The 13,516-nt window shown below is 39.6% G+C and overlaps 1 protein-coding gene across 3 annotated transcripts in view; it reads right to left on the bottom strand.

The window, feature by feature from the left end:
* The window catches only part of Rpa2 (replication protein A2), a 19,673-nt gene extending 10,944 nt beyond the window's left edge, over positions 1–8,729 (bottom strand). The window contains exons 1-4 of one of the 3 annotated variants that reach the window (XM_015485419.2): positions 8,428–8,729; positions 8,112–8,221; positions 4,021–4,122; positions 3,777–3,890 (exon numbers count right to left, since the gene is read on the bottom strand). In XM_015485419.2, the coding sequence (XP_015340905.1) occupies positions 3,777–3,890; positions 4,021–4,122; positions 8,112–8,221; positions 8,428–8,437 (336 nt within the window). In that variant the 5' untranslated portion in view covers positions 8,438–8,729. The remainder of the gene's footprint in view (positions 1–3,776; positions 3,891–4,020; positions 4,123–8,111; positions 8,222–8,427) is intronic. The other 2 variants (XM_048816012.1, XM_048816013.1) reach the window with 2 other exon arrangements.
* Between the last annotated feature and the right edge of the window lie 4,787 nt (positions 8,730–13,516).

The raw sequence follows: 13,516 nt of genomic DNA, 5'->3' as shown, positions 1-13,516 counted from the left end.
CACACACAAAAAAAAAAAAAACCCAACTCATGGGTGGGGCTGGGGATATAATTCAGTTATAAAACATCTCCCTAACACATGTGAGGGCCCTAGGTTCAGATCCCCGGCACCACAAAAGCAAAACAAAACACCTCACTGGGACATTGTCTACCACAGTAAATGATTAGAAACAAGATAAATGTTTCCTAATAGTGTCCATTGTTACAGGACAATATATTCTCACTATGATATAGGCAGTAATTAAAAAATGATGCAAATTTATATTTTTTATTATTTGTTTACTGATACCAGGTATTGAACCCAGAGGTATTTAACCACTAAGCCACATCCCCACCCCTGTTTGGTTTTTTATTTAGAGACAGGGTCTCACTAGGATTACAGGAATGTACCACAGTGCCTGGCTCTTAGGGCCTTGCTAAGTTGTTGAGGCTGGCTTTGAACTTGATATCCTCCTGCTTCAGCCTCCCAAATTGCTGGTAGGATTACATGCGTGTGCCACTGTGCCCAGCTTCTATCTATTATTTAAAAAATCAGTTTCATGGGGCTGGGGTTGAAGCTCAGTGGTAGAGCACTTGCCTAGCATGTATTGGGCCCTGGGTTCAATCCCCAGTACCACATAAAACTAAATAAACAAAATAAAGGTATGGTGCTCACCTAAGAGAAAAAAAAAAAAGCCAGTTTCACAATATAGTTTTGCATGAAAAGAGAAGATTACAAAACAGTTGCATAACCTATCTGGTAAAAAATATATGTGTACAACTCTATGTACAGACCTTTGAGACAGATGTATGAAAAGCTAGTTACCAAAAATGTGTTATAATAGTAGTCAGCTCTATTTTTAGTTGTAGATGGACACATGCCTTTATTTTATATTTATTTTATGTGGTGCTGAGAATTGAACCTAGTGCCTCATGTGTGCTAGGCAAGTGCTCTAGCACTAAGCCACAACCCCAGCCCCCAGGTGATTTTTAAAATGTTTTTATTTTGTGTGTGTGGTGCTGGGGATCATATATATAGCACTAAGCTACATCTCCAGCCCTTAAAAAATGTTTTATAAGTAAGCATGGCATGTTTTGTATGAGAATGTATTATTAGGTATCTGTAGTAACCACCTCCCCACTTGATGGCAGGGACTGTATCTTTTGATCTTTGTATATCTGGACAAAGCTCAGTTTGGTTCACAACTGGCATTTCAATAATAACAATTAAATAAACTTCTCTCTATTTTTCTGGAAAGTAAAAGATAAACCATAACTATCAAGTTATATATCCACAGACGACTTGGGGTTTTTGAAGTGAAAACAGCTTTTAAAAGTGTCTATTCCAAATATGCTATAATGAATACATTTTAAAACCCACAAAACTGGGTGAGGTGGCACACACCTACAGTCACAGCTATTGGAGAAACTAAGGCAGGAGGATCACTTGAGCTCAGGAATTTGTTTATCCTGTGCAACACAGCAAGATCCCCACCTCAAAAAACCCTGAGACAATGAAAAAATAATAAAATGAAAAGGATAAAAAAGCATGTGTTCGGGCCAGGGTTGTGGCTCAGTGGTAGAGTGCTTGCCTAGCATTCGTAAGGCACTGGGTTTCATCCCCCGCACCACATAAAAAAATAAACAAAATAAAGGTATTGTGTCCATCTACAACTTAAAAAAAAAAAAAGTATTCTTTTTCATTCTTTTCTCCATTTTTATATGCTCATGTTACTTTATAACAACGCAGCCAAATTATGCATACTATCTTGTAACATATTTTTTCCTCAACAATTTATGGAGCACATTTCTTTTTGACAACATATATTTCTAAATCATTTGCAGTATTTTTTTTTTCCTGGTACCAGAGATTGAGCCCAGGGACATTTTATATTGAGTTACATCCTAGTTCTTTTCTTTTTTTTTTTTTAACCCAGTGGCTTGGGAGGTTGAGGCAGGAGGGTCATGAGTTCAAAGCCAGCCTCAGCAACAGTGAGGAGCTAAGCAATGCAGTGAGACCCTGTCTCTAAATAAAATACAAAAAAGGGCTGGGAGGCTGGGGCTGTAGCTCAGTGGTAAGGCACTTGCCTCACAGGTGTGAGACACTGGGTTCAATCCTCAGCACCACATAAAAAGAAAGAAAGATATTGTGACCATCTACAACCAAAAAGGGGTGGGGGGGCTGGAGATGTGACTCAGTGGTCAAGTGCCCCTGAATTTAATACCTGGTACCAAAAATAAAACAAAACAAAAAAAAAAACCTCACTTAGTTGCCAAGGCTGGCCTCAAACTTATGATCCTCCTACCTCAGCCTCCCAAATAGTGAGATTACAGGCCTAGACCACCATGCGAAAATATGATCAACATTCTTTTTTTTTTTTTTTAATATTTTATTTTAGTTTTCGGCAGACACAACATCTTTGTTTTTGTTTTTTTTGTATGTGGTGCTGAGGATCGAACTCGGGCCGCACGCATGCCAGGCAAGCGCGCTACCGCTTGAGCCACATCCCCAGCCCTGATCAACATTCTTAAACTGAATCTTTGTATGTGTCTTGAATTATTTCCTTAATGGCATTCAAGGTCAACATTTTTTATGATTGATTATTCTGATACAGGCTTATTTTTGAGAAAAGTTATACCAGTTTATACTCATACTCTCAAGACTGTATGGCATCCATTTCCTTAGAAAAACAATGACAAATCAATTATTGTTTAAGTGCCTTCTAAGTAGTAGAGATATTGTGTTAGCTGCTGTTCTCACGAGAACCAGACAATATTGTTTTTTTCCTCTGCCAATCTAATACATTAAAAATTATTTCAGGGGGATGCAGTTGTGGCTCAACAGTAGAGCACTTGCCTAGCACATGCAAGGTGCTGGGTTCAATCCTTAGCACCATGAAAAAATAAATAAATAAAATAAAGATATTAAAAAGAAAATTATTTCAGGGCTGGGGTTGTAGCTCAGTAGTACAGCGCTTGCTTAGCATGTGTGAGGCCCTGGGTTTGATCCTCAGCACCACATAAAAATAAATAAAATAAAGGTATTGCATCCAACTAAAATATAAATATTAAAAAAAAAATTTCAATGTTTATTATTGCAATGCTTTTGTTATTGTTGTCACCATTTGTACTGTGTCTTTCTTAAATTATCCATGCATCTTCTATTGTTCACTTCTGTAAGGTGCAATTGCTTTTTTTCTTTTCTTTGTGGTGCTGGGGATTGAACCCAGGGCCTCACATATCCTAGGCAAGCACTCTACCACTGAGCTACATCCCCATCCCCTGTAGTGTTTTTTATTAATTAAAAATTTAGGGGGCTGGGGTTGTGGCTCAGCAGTAGAGTGCTCACTAGCACATGTAGGATCCTGGATTCAATCCTCAGTACTACATTTAAAAAAAAAAAAAAAAATACAAAAAGGTATTGTGTCCAAATACAACTAAAAAAAAAATTTATATATATAATTTAGATGTTTGTAAAATGTGCAAATATTCTTCCCATTCATCTAAACAATACTTACTCAACGCCTGGGGATACATTAGTGACCAAGATAAAAATCCTTCTCATGAACTTTACATTCTACTGTCTCTTGCCACTTCCCTTTTAATTTACAGTATTTTAGGAAATTCAGGTTTTAAGCTTTTATATAGTCAAATATCCTTTCACTTTAGGGTTTCTGCCTTTCATATCTTGCTTATATATTATTTTTATAAGAAAAACCTTTAAAAGGTAAGACTAAAAAAAAAAAGAGTTCAATATCTCCAAAGTAACCCCACTCTGATCCAAAAACAGTCGCTTACATCTGTGTCCACCCACTGGCGAACATCCATGGGTGCAGCTGTCATGTCATCTATTTTGTAAACAATATTGGTTGGAGCCTTCTCTGCATGTCTGATTATTCCCACAATAGTGACCTAGGTTAGGAGGGAAAAATACAAGAGTTCAATTTTTCTGGAAACCAAAGCAACATTTATATACTTTTAAAAAAGTCTTATTTCATTCTTTTCATGATTAAGTGACTTTTCTACAAATTCTTTTACACACCTGTGAAATTTCAACATTCCCAATTTTGAACATTTCATCAACCAGAGTAGCAGAAAGCAGCTGAGATATGGTACAGGGTACAATGTGCTGGGCTCGGGCTCTCTGAAGAGAAAACATTGTACATAAATTAAATTGAGAGAATAACAACTGTCACTCATTTAATAGTCACCATGTGCCAAGTAGTTTTAATATATTAGAACATGGAACTTTCAAAATTAAACTCATTGTTCTTATTTTACAGACAGAAACTAAGGTCATAAAGCTAACAAATGTTTTGGAATTCAAACACTTGTTTACCTGTCTCCAAAGTTCCTACAGAATGAGTCTGTGTTGCACTGTGGATTTTCCCAAATATGTAGACCCAAAAGGAGATTAAGATAAGGTTTGCTGCCAGAACATTTAGGAAAAAACCACAGCTTTAGGGTGAAGGCAGGCTGTTCAGGACATTGATGAGATGACAAACCATTGGGAAAGGGTTTGATAAATAGGCAGCAGAGATAGAACTTTAGAGTTCTAGTCTTCTAATAAAATGTAACAAAAAGTTCTTAAGAACAGATGTTCTAACAATCAGATGGAATTTCTAAGGAAAATGAGGCAAGAGCTTAGCTTAGCCATGTTGGACATTTTAATTGTGAGAAGATGGGATGGACAGAAGATTCTACTGCAGACACTCAAATCATATCCTAAAGCAGCGTGACAAAAGTATAAACTCTTATTTTTGCCTGTCACCGAGAAGGGGTAATCTGGGTGACATAAAGATAAGTAAAACAGGATTTGCCTCCTTCAACACCTTTTTTTTTTTTTGGTGGGGATTGAACCCAGAGGCACTTTAACACTGAGCGACATCTCTAGCCCTTTATTTTTTAATTTGAAATAGCATTTTCCTAAAAGAGTTTTCTTGAGTTGGATTTTTTTTTTATTTTTTTTTTTTTTTAATTTTTGCAGTGCTGGGGTCAAACCAGGTGGTGGTGGCATAACCACAGCTATGGAGCTGGGATTTGAGTACAGGTCTAGAGTACTTTCTGGCCCCATAACCATGTCTTTGCTGCTTTTCTGTGCAGGTTCCTAGTTTATGCTGAAAATACTATGAACATCTCAGTTGTGAAAGGTTAAAACAGAAATATGGTAGATTATGAGACATAAATCCTAGAACCTCTGAAAATAATATAAATATTAACATAACATATAACTTCACCTATAAAATACCATAGGCAATGGCAGGATAGATGGGTGCAGAGGAGCCAGAGGCTTTGCACAACAGGTCTGACCCATTAAGCCCAACCCTCTCCTCTGTGCTCTGCTCCTCAGAGCCCTGTCTTCCTCAGCCTTCCACTCCCTGCCCCTCCTAATGTCTGAGTTTTGTCCCAGATCCTAACTTCCCTCTGTAGCTCAGTCTGTCTGGAGTCCAGTGAACTGGGGCAGGGTAGGGGAGGTGCAACAGAGGAAGTGGTACCAAGAGGGTCTGGAAAGAAAGCTATGTTCCCTCCTGGGGACATCTCCTCAGCAACCCTTCCTGGCCCCCTGCCTAGACAGATGTGGAGATACTCAGCTTGAAGCTGTGGCCACTGTTCTGAAAGTGAGTGTCTCTATCTTTCAAGTTCTAAGCAAAACATACAATGTATATAAAGTGCTAATGCCAATCTCTGTACATAGTAGATATTAAATAAATATTATTACTCCTCTCATAAAAAAAGTTACATATGGGACATGGTTGAGGTGTTAATGTCTTCTAATTCATCTTAAATCAGGTATTTCTTGGTTTTCTTTTTTAGCATATATTGTATGTCAGGAACTGATCAAAAGGGTTCTTGGTTTGTTCAAAGGTACCTGCAAAAGTACGTTTAATTTTTTTAAATTAAATATTCATAATGGGCTATTCAAACAGTACTGTATGAAAAAAATCAAAATATAGATAAGAAATGGTCAGCATAGGAAATTTCAACCAAATATAACAAATTTATAATCCATAGGAAACATTTTAGAGAGGGCTTTTATCTAACTTACTAACCATCATTCTTTTCTGAGAAGCTGTCTTAATGCATAGCCCAAACTGGAGATTTTAAGATTAAAAATTCTAATAACCAGAATGGAGAAAAATAGTTAAGTTTGAGAAAAAATAAGAACTAGTAATCCATCTCCTGTTTTCTCTTTAAAGAAAGACAAAGTTGGAGCTGGTGTTGTGGTTCAGTGGTAGAGTACTCGCCCCGCATGTGCGGGACCCTGGGTTCAATCCTCAGCACCACATAAAAAATAAATAAATAAGTGAAATAAAGGTATTGGGTCCAATTGCAACTAAAAAATAATTAAAAAAAAAAGAAGAAGAAAAAAAAGAAAGACAAAGTTGGAGAAATGAAACCCCAGGGGCTGGGAGTATGCTCAGTAGTTTCACTTGGTACACAAGGCCCTGGATTCCATGTAAAATTTTTTAATTTTAAAAATAGGAGCCAGGCATGGTGGCACAGGCCTGTAATCCCAGTGGCTCAGGAGGCTGAGCCAAGAGGATTGAGTTCAAAGCCAGCCTCAGCAACAGCAAGGTGCTAAGCAACTCAGTGAGACCCTGTCTCTAAATAAAATACAAAATAGGGCTGGGGATGTGGCTCAGTAGTCAAGTGCCCTTAAGTTCAATCCCCCAGACCAAAAAAAAATTGAAAGACAGGGAGTGAAGTCACCTCTGATTTTCCAGAAAAAAGAAAAGAGAGAAGCTGCTGCTCACCAGATTTTGAATCTGCCTAGTATCACATATGCATTCTCTGCTTCCAATTACTCACTAGCTATGTCCTTAAATACACTGAATCTCTGCTGTATATTGGAATAACCACCTTATACAACTAAATGAAATAATCTGCATAAAAAATATAAAGCAATGACCAAATGTATAGGAATTATCAGTGAATTTTCCCCTCCACCACCACCCACACATACTTCTGAATTAAAAGTGTTAGGTAAGGCTTATCATCCTGTATGGCAACATACAACCTGCTCATATTGAATTTTAACAACACATCTGACATCTATAGAGAAGCCAAATCAATTCTGTATTACAAGATGAATCCAACAGCATATGGTTAAGAGTGAATAAACATTTAGACAGCTTCCTATAGATCACATTCCTACATGTTCTCTTTACCAATTTTCAGATCCATCCTGTGATATCAGTAGTACTGGTACCATCAACCAGTGTGAAAAGTGAAGGGTCACAGGCTTCAAGTTGCTTCCCCAAAGTCAGACTGCCACTTAAAAGGCAAAATTAATTATGTAGCCTATGTACTCTGCCTCTAAAACCCATATTCTTTTTAGTAATAACATCAGGGACCCTTTTATACCAGGAAGGCACTTTGTATTTAAGTCTCACTACAACCCTGTAAGGTAAGTATGTGTTAACCTCATTTAGTGGGTGCCAAACTGACTCCCAAGAAGATTAATAATATTCCATCGACTCACTGTTCTTTATGCAGGTCATCTATACAAACTTAATTGAGCGATTTTATAGATGTCCTATAAGTTTTATCATTTTCTATAGATGTTCTGTATCTAAAACGATAGACACAATGGGTCAAGAAAAGTATGCAATGCTCCGCTGCAAGCAAAGTTAAGAGAATCATGCTCTTTCCACTGCAGTTTGTTACCTCCCAAAAATTAATTAGAAAACGCCTCTGAATACACAAACAATGTAAAACAAATTATTAACATAAGTTCAGAGTTTTTCCACAAGACTGATTCACTAACTATGGTCAAGTTCAAAACAAAACCGAAGAACTGCGGATGCGAAATTAGGGAAAATGTCATTTTAAAAAATCTATATTTTTTAGATGTAGCTAGACACAATATCTCTATTTTATTTATTTATTTTTATGTGGTGCTGAGGATCGAACCTAGGGCCTCCCACGTGCTAGGCGAGCGCTCTACCATTGAACCACAATCCCAGCCCGGAAAATGTCATTTTTAAAGTTTACAGCATCTAATCATAAAGACATGGGACATCATCAGTTCGTGTTTAACACCCTTACTTCGCCTCAAAAAATTTCTCTTATGGGTGAGTGAAGAGCTTCAGAACAGAATGGAATAAAACAAAACAAAGTCTTTCAACCTACTGATTTCTTTTCAGCCTGGGAAGGTGTCGGCGATCCGAAGCCCCCCGGGGACTGAGTGTAGCTGCTGGCTCCCCCAAAGGTGGTGGAGCTGCTATAGCTTTCAAATCCACCTGTTTTTGAACGACAGTATTAGTATCTGTGCTGTCTGCCGGGTCTGGGAGCAGAAATTTCAGGCCTCCCAAACACTGCCCCATCTTCCTCATCTTCTCCTCCACACTCCCCGCGCCACCCGCCGCCACCTGTCTCTCCCACCCGAGGCTCGCGCTCCGGCTAAATCCTCCCCCGCCTCTCCTCCTCCCGCCCCACCCATCATTACTATTCCACATGTCGCGATTTCTTTGGGAAAGAAGTCCAGAAAGTTCCGGTTTGGTGGGCTCGCCGAACTCCTCAGAATCTCGCTGCTGCGACAACGTTGTTTCTACTTTTATCTGGCGCCACAAATTCCTTCCCGCGAATGACGGAGCCAGTGAGCGCCAAGGACATTTCTCACTTCGGCCAATCAACGCTCACGAATCCTACGCCTTTTCCTGTCTCCTCAGGCCAGGATTCCAAAAACGCGCACAGCCGCAAGTGGAACCAGAAGCTTCTGCGGCCATCTTTACTAAGGGCAAAACCTGTCGCACAAGCAAACGAAACGAGGTACGAGATGCTGATAGGATGGTATCTAAAGAAAACAGCCAATCAAAACAACACTTCCGTAAAACGCGTAATTCCACTCCTGTCAAGTGAACGACCCCTTACGTCACTTCCTTTGCGCGAAGTTCTCAAGTTCCCGCCAAATATCACTGGGCGATCGACGCTTAATCGAAATTGCTATTTGTACAGATCCCAGTTTGACGTTCTGGCCTCATCGTCATGTGGCATTTGCACACCTTAGGTAGCCTCCCAGCTACCCCTCGGGGGGTTGCTTTTCTTTATCATGAGGAGTCAAATTGTCTCACTGTAACACCACCCACACGGTAGTCTTTTTTTTTTTTTTAAGGGGGGGGGAGAGAGAATTTTAATATTTATTTTTTCATTTTCGGCGGACACAACATCTTTATTTTTATGTGGTGCTGAGGATCGAACCCAGGCCGCACGCATGCCAGGCGAGCGCGCTATCGCTTGGAGACAGAGTCTCTCTAATTTTCTGAGACTGCCCTGGAAGTTGCATTCTTCCTACCTTAGCTTCCCAAGTCATTGGGGTTTCAAGCGTGAACCACCATGTTTACCACATTTACTAAATCTTGTGATGTGCTATTATTTGCAGTTTTACAAGTGACGTAATTAAGGCACAGAAAGGCTAAATTGTTGGAGTCTGCATTCAAGCCCAGGGAGGGTGATTCCATTAACCGATGTGGTTACTGCATCTACTAGAACTGGGTCAAGAGCTCATAATGACAACTGGGGTTCAGGCAAGAAAACTAAATATGGTGGGTTGGAGCAGGTAATTTTCAATAAATATTTTTTCTATACTGTACAAAAACCACACAAGAATAATAATAACTGCTATAATAACTGTTGCTAGGTGCTTGGTCATCAAATTTTTTTTAGAAGATGACAAATCTTTTTTCTTATGTCAAAATTTCTGAATTTTACATGTTTATAAATAAATTTAAAATTTTGAAAAACATATTGTGGGCCAAACAAAAAGTAGCAGCAGTCAGCACATCAGCACATGTTAATTTCTGTACCACTTCTTTCTTAGATTCTGTAATTCTATAAGCCTCCAAATCACTGAGAAATAAACAAGATATAGCCAAGGAGAGAAGACTGAGGCATACCAAGGTGGCATTAGTTTATTAAGCCGAAGGTAGTTGAAACATACAGTCTGATATTAAGCATATTTTTAATGTCTAATATGAATATATTTGAAATAAAGACTATAGCATTCTGGGGAATTTAAGATGAAGGTACACTCAAGTTCATTGGCATCACTTGGGGTTCAATTAGTCATAAATTCAACAAATAAGATCATAATGTTTAAAAATAAATCAGGAATCTGGATGTGTAGCTCAGTGGTAGAGAGCTTGCCTAGCACGTGAGAGGCTCTGGATTTGATACTCAGCACAGTAAAAAGAAAAAAAGCAACTTTAAATCAAAATGTCATAATTTTGTTTTTAGACAAACAGGAAATACCCTGTCCCATGGACATAGCCCCACCCCTCCACTCCTCACTGGAACTAAGATGACTACATACCCTAGAGAGGTGCTGTTCAAGGTTTCTGGCTGATTTATGAAGAATACCTACCTCATTATGTCATTGCTCCTGTGATTTTTTTTTTTAGGATAGAGAGAAAGAGAGAAGAGAGAGAAATTTTTAAATATTTATTTTTCAGTTTTCGGTAGATATAACATCTTTATTTTATTTTTTTAATGTGGTGTTGAGGATCGAACCCAGCGCCCCGCACATGTGTTACCGCTTGAGCCACATCCCCAGCCCAACTCCTGTGATTTTTTTGTTTGTTTTACTGGGGGATTGAATCCAGGGGCACTCTACTATACCACTGACTTATGTCCTCAATCCTTTTTAAAAAATATATATTTTTAGTTGATGGACCTTTATTTTATTTATTTTTTATATGTAGTGCTGATAATCAAACCCAGTACATCACACATACTCTACAACTGAGCTACAACCACAGTCCCCCCCAACCTCTTTTTTTGTGGGGGTACTGGGGATTGAACCCAGGGGTACTCGACAACTGAGCCACATCCCCAGCCCTATTTTGTATTTTATTTAGAGACAGGGTCTCACTGAGTTACTTAGCGCCTTGCTGTTGCTGAGGCTGGCTTTGAATTTTCGATCCTCCTGCCTCAGCCTCCTGAGCCACTGGGATTACAGGTGTGGGCCACCTTTGACCTTTGAGAACTACATCAGTGCACTTGGCCACTCTGGTGAGACTGAGTGGTCAGCCTAGTTACAGCTGCTAAATAGAGGAGCTGGGAGCAATTTCAGCAATGCATAACTCCTGAGCCCAAGTCTTTCCCACAATGCTTTGTCTTTCCTTATGCTTTTTCCGTTTTTTTTTTTGTTGTTGTTGTTGTTGTTGTTGTTGTTCATTCCCTCAACCTCGTTAGCACTTGAGCCCTCACTTGGTACTTTGGCACTGTTGTCAATCAAATAGTAACAAAAAGAGGCTTACAGTCACTTTGCTATTGCTAAAAAGTTTGCAGTGTGTGTGTGTGTGGGTGTGTGTGTGTGTGTGTTGCTGGGGATGGAACCCTGAGGCTTTCACATGGCGAGCAAATGTTCTACCTCTGAGCTACAACCCCAAACCTTGCAATTTTAGACTACCCGAGGGAGAAGTGTACCTAGGAGGACAGACAGAGAAATCTACAAAGGGGTGATAGTGCCCAGTCTAGTTGTCATGCTAAGAACTTTGTTTTTTCACCACAGCCATGGGGAGCCACTGAAGGTTCTAGAACAGCGGAGTTACAAAATCATTTCCAGGTTTTGAGATGATCTTGTGGGCAGAGTGAGGGAGTACTGGGGCTGCTTGAGATAAGAGGCAAGGAGATCTGTTAGTAAACTGGATTAACAGACCAAGGTAGCCACGGTGGGGGCCCGAACCACACCAGACACAGAGGGAAAGAAAAGGACCGATAAACTGGGTGCAGTACACTTGCCTATAATCTCAGTGATTTGGGAGGCTGAGGTAGAAGGATTGCAAGTTCAAGGCCAGCCTGGAGGACTTAGTGACACCCTGTCTCAAAATAAAAAATAAAAAAGGGCTAGGGATGCAGCTCAGTGGTGGAGCACCTCTGGGTTCAATCCCCAGTACAATAAATAAATAAAACACAGATAAAGCAGAAGTCATAGAAAAGGGGAAGATTTAAGGTGTGTTAGTCATTAATTTTTTTATTCATCTAGTCAACTTCATTTATTTCAACATACATTTATTGGTTTTATGAGTGCATATCTTGTACGAAGAGATGTGTTAACCCTGAACTGACTCTCAATGTGAACCTGGGTGACAAGGAACTTTATAGGTGAAGAACCACGAATGAAGCATGTTTCCTCAGTGAATATTTGGTTGTGCCCATATTGTCAGCTGTGGCCAAATTTAGAATTTCTCTATGAGATTTTTGTTTGTTTGTTGTTTTGTTTTTATTTTGATGCTGGGTATTGAACACAAGGGTGTTCTATCTCTGCGGTAAATCCCCAGCCTTCCTTTGTTTTTGAGACAAGGTCTTGCTAAATTACTGAGGCTGATCTCAAATTTGTGATCCTTGTGCTTCAGTTTTCTGAGTAGCTGGGATTACAGGCATGTGTCCCTGCACCTGGCTGTCTTTGAGTTCTTTAAAGAGCAGCAATTACAAAAACTCAGCTTACAGCAGAAACAACTCTATGGTATAATTTAAGGCCTCCCAGGTTCTGAAGTGGCAAAGACCTTTGTCCATTCCTAGCCTTTCTCAACTGAAAAATCTTAACTGGGCCTCTCCAGAAATCTTCAACATGGCTGATTTTAGGACTGTCAGCAGTCTCTGCAAAAGAGTCCAATGTAGATAAACTTACTATTTTCGTGTCGCCCTGTTTACTTGGCCACTGGCGGAGAACATACCAGCACTCCAAGTGCTGGACACCCCCTTACTAGTTTTCACAAACATATCAAGTATAGTACTTTGAAGAAATGTGCAAACAAGGCCTCTGGCCTTGAGCTGGGCTTCACAGAGATGTCTACATTTTTAAGATAAGTTACAATTGGGCTCCATGGTAACAGCTGGCAGGGGGAGGAAAGAAAGGGGAGAAGAAGCTCTCCCCTTCTCAGGTGTTGTCCTTAAAGAGTTAACTTGCCCAGAACAGTGAAAGAAAGAGCTGCTTTTATGTGAACTTCTGCAGACTGTGAACTTCTGAGCCCCTCCTCTTACACACTGGGTATAAAACTCTGAAACTCCCTGAACTCGAGGTTCAGGGGATTAATTGATTACAGCAAAAGCTGTGTCCCTGAACCTGGCTGCAGCCAAATAAAACTGTTTCCTGCTATCTTCAGTGCCTTGCCTCGTTTGTCCCTACAGTTCCATCATCAAATATTTATTCTTTTGGATCAGTCACTGCTGCAGAGGGAATATTTTGAATAATTATTCTATGATCTTTGCACTCCCCTGCTCCAAAACTTTCAGTGGCTCCCTATGACCTATAGGAAGGAGTTCAAGGTCCTAGAATGGCATCCAAACCAGATACCAACACAGTTATGGTTTTATATTTATCTGTGTGAATCTGCCTAAAGCCTCTTTATCTCACTAAACTGTAAACATTTTTGTTCATACTTTTTTCACCAGCACCTGGCTCAGTATCTGCTAATAAACATTTGAAGAATGAGTAGATGATTGTATGAGGGCAAAAGAGCAATGTACCTTTGCTTTAGAGTGCTTGGGACGCATGTCAGCATTCACAAATTCTGTCCCGACCCCATTCCTGACCT

Source organism: Marmota marmota, unplaced genomic scaffold (genome assembly GCF_001458135.2).
Source record: "Marmota marmota marmota unplaced genomic scaffold, marMar, whole genome shotgun sequence".
Lineage (NCBI taxonomy): Eukaryota > Metazoa > Chordata > Mammalia > Rodentia > Sciuridae > Marmota > Marmota marmota.
The sequence above is the reverse complement of the archived record's forward strand: the minus strand, read 5'-3'. Positions and strand labels throughout refer to the sequence as shown.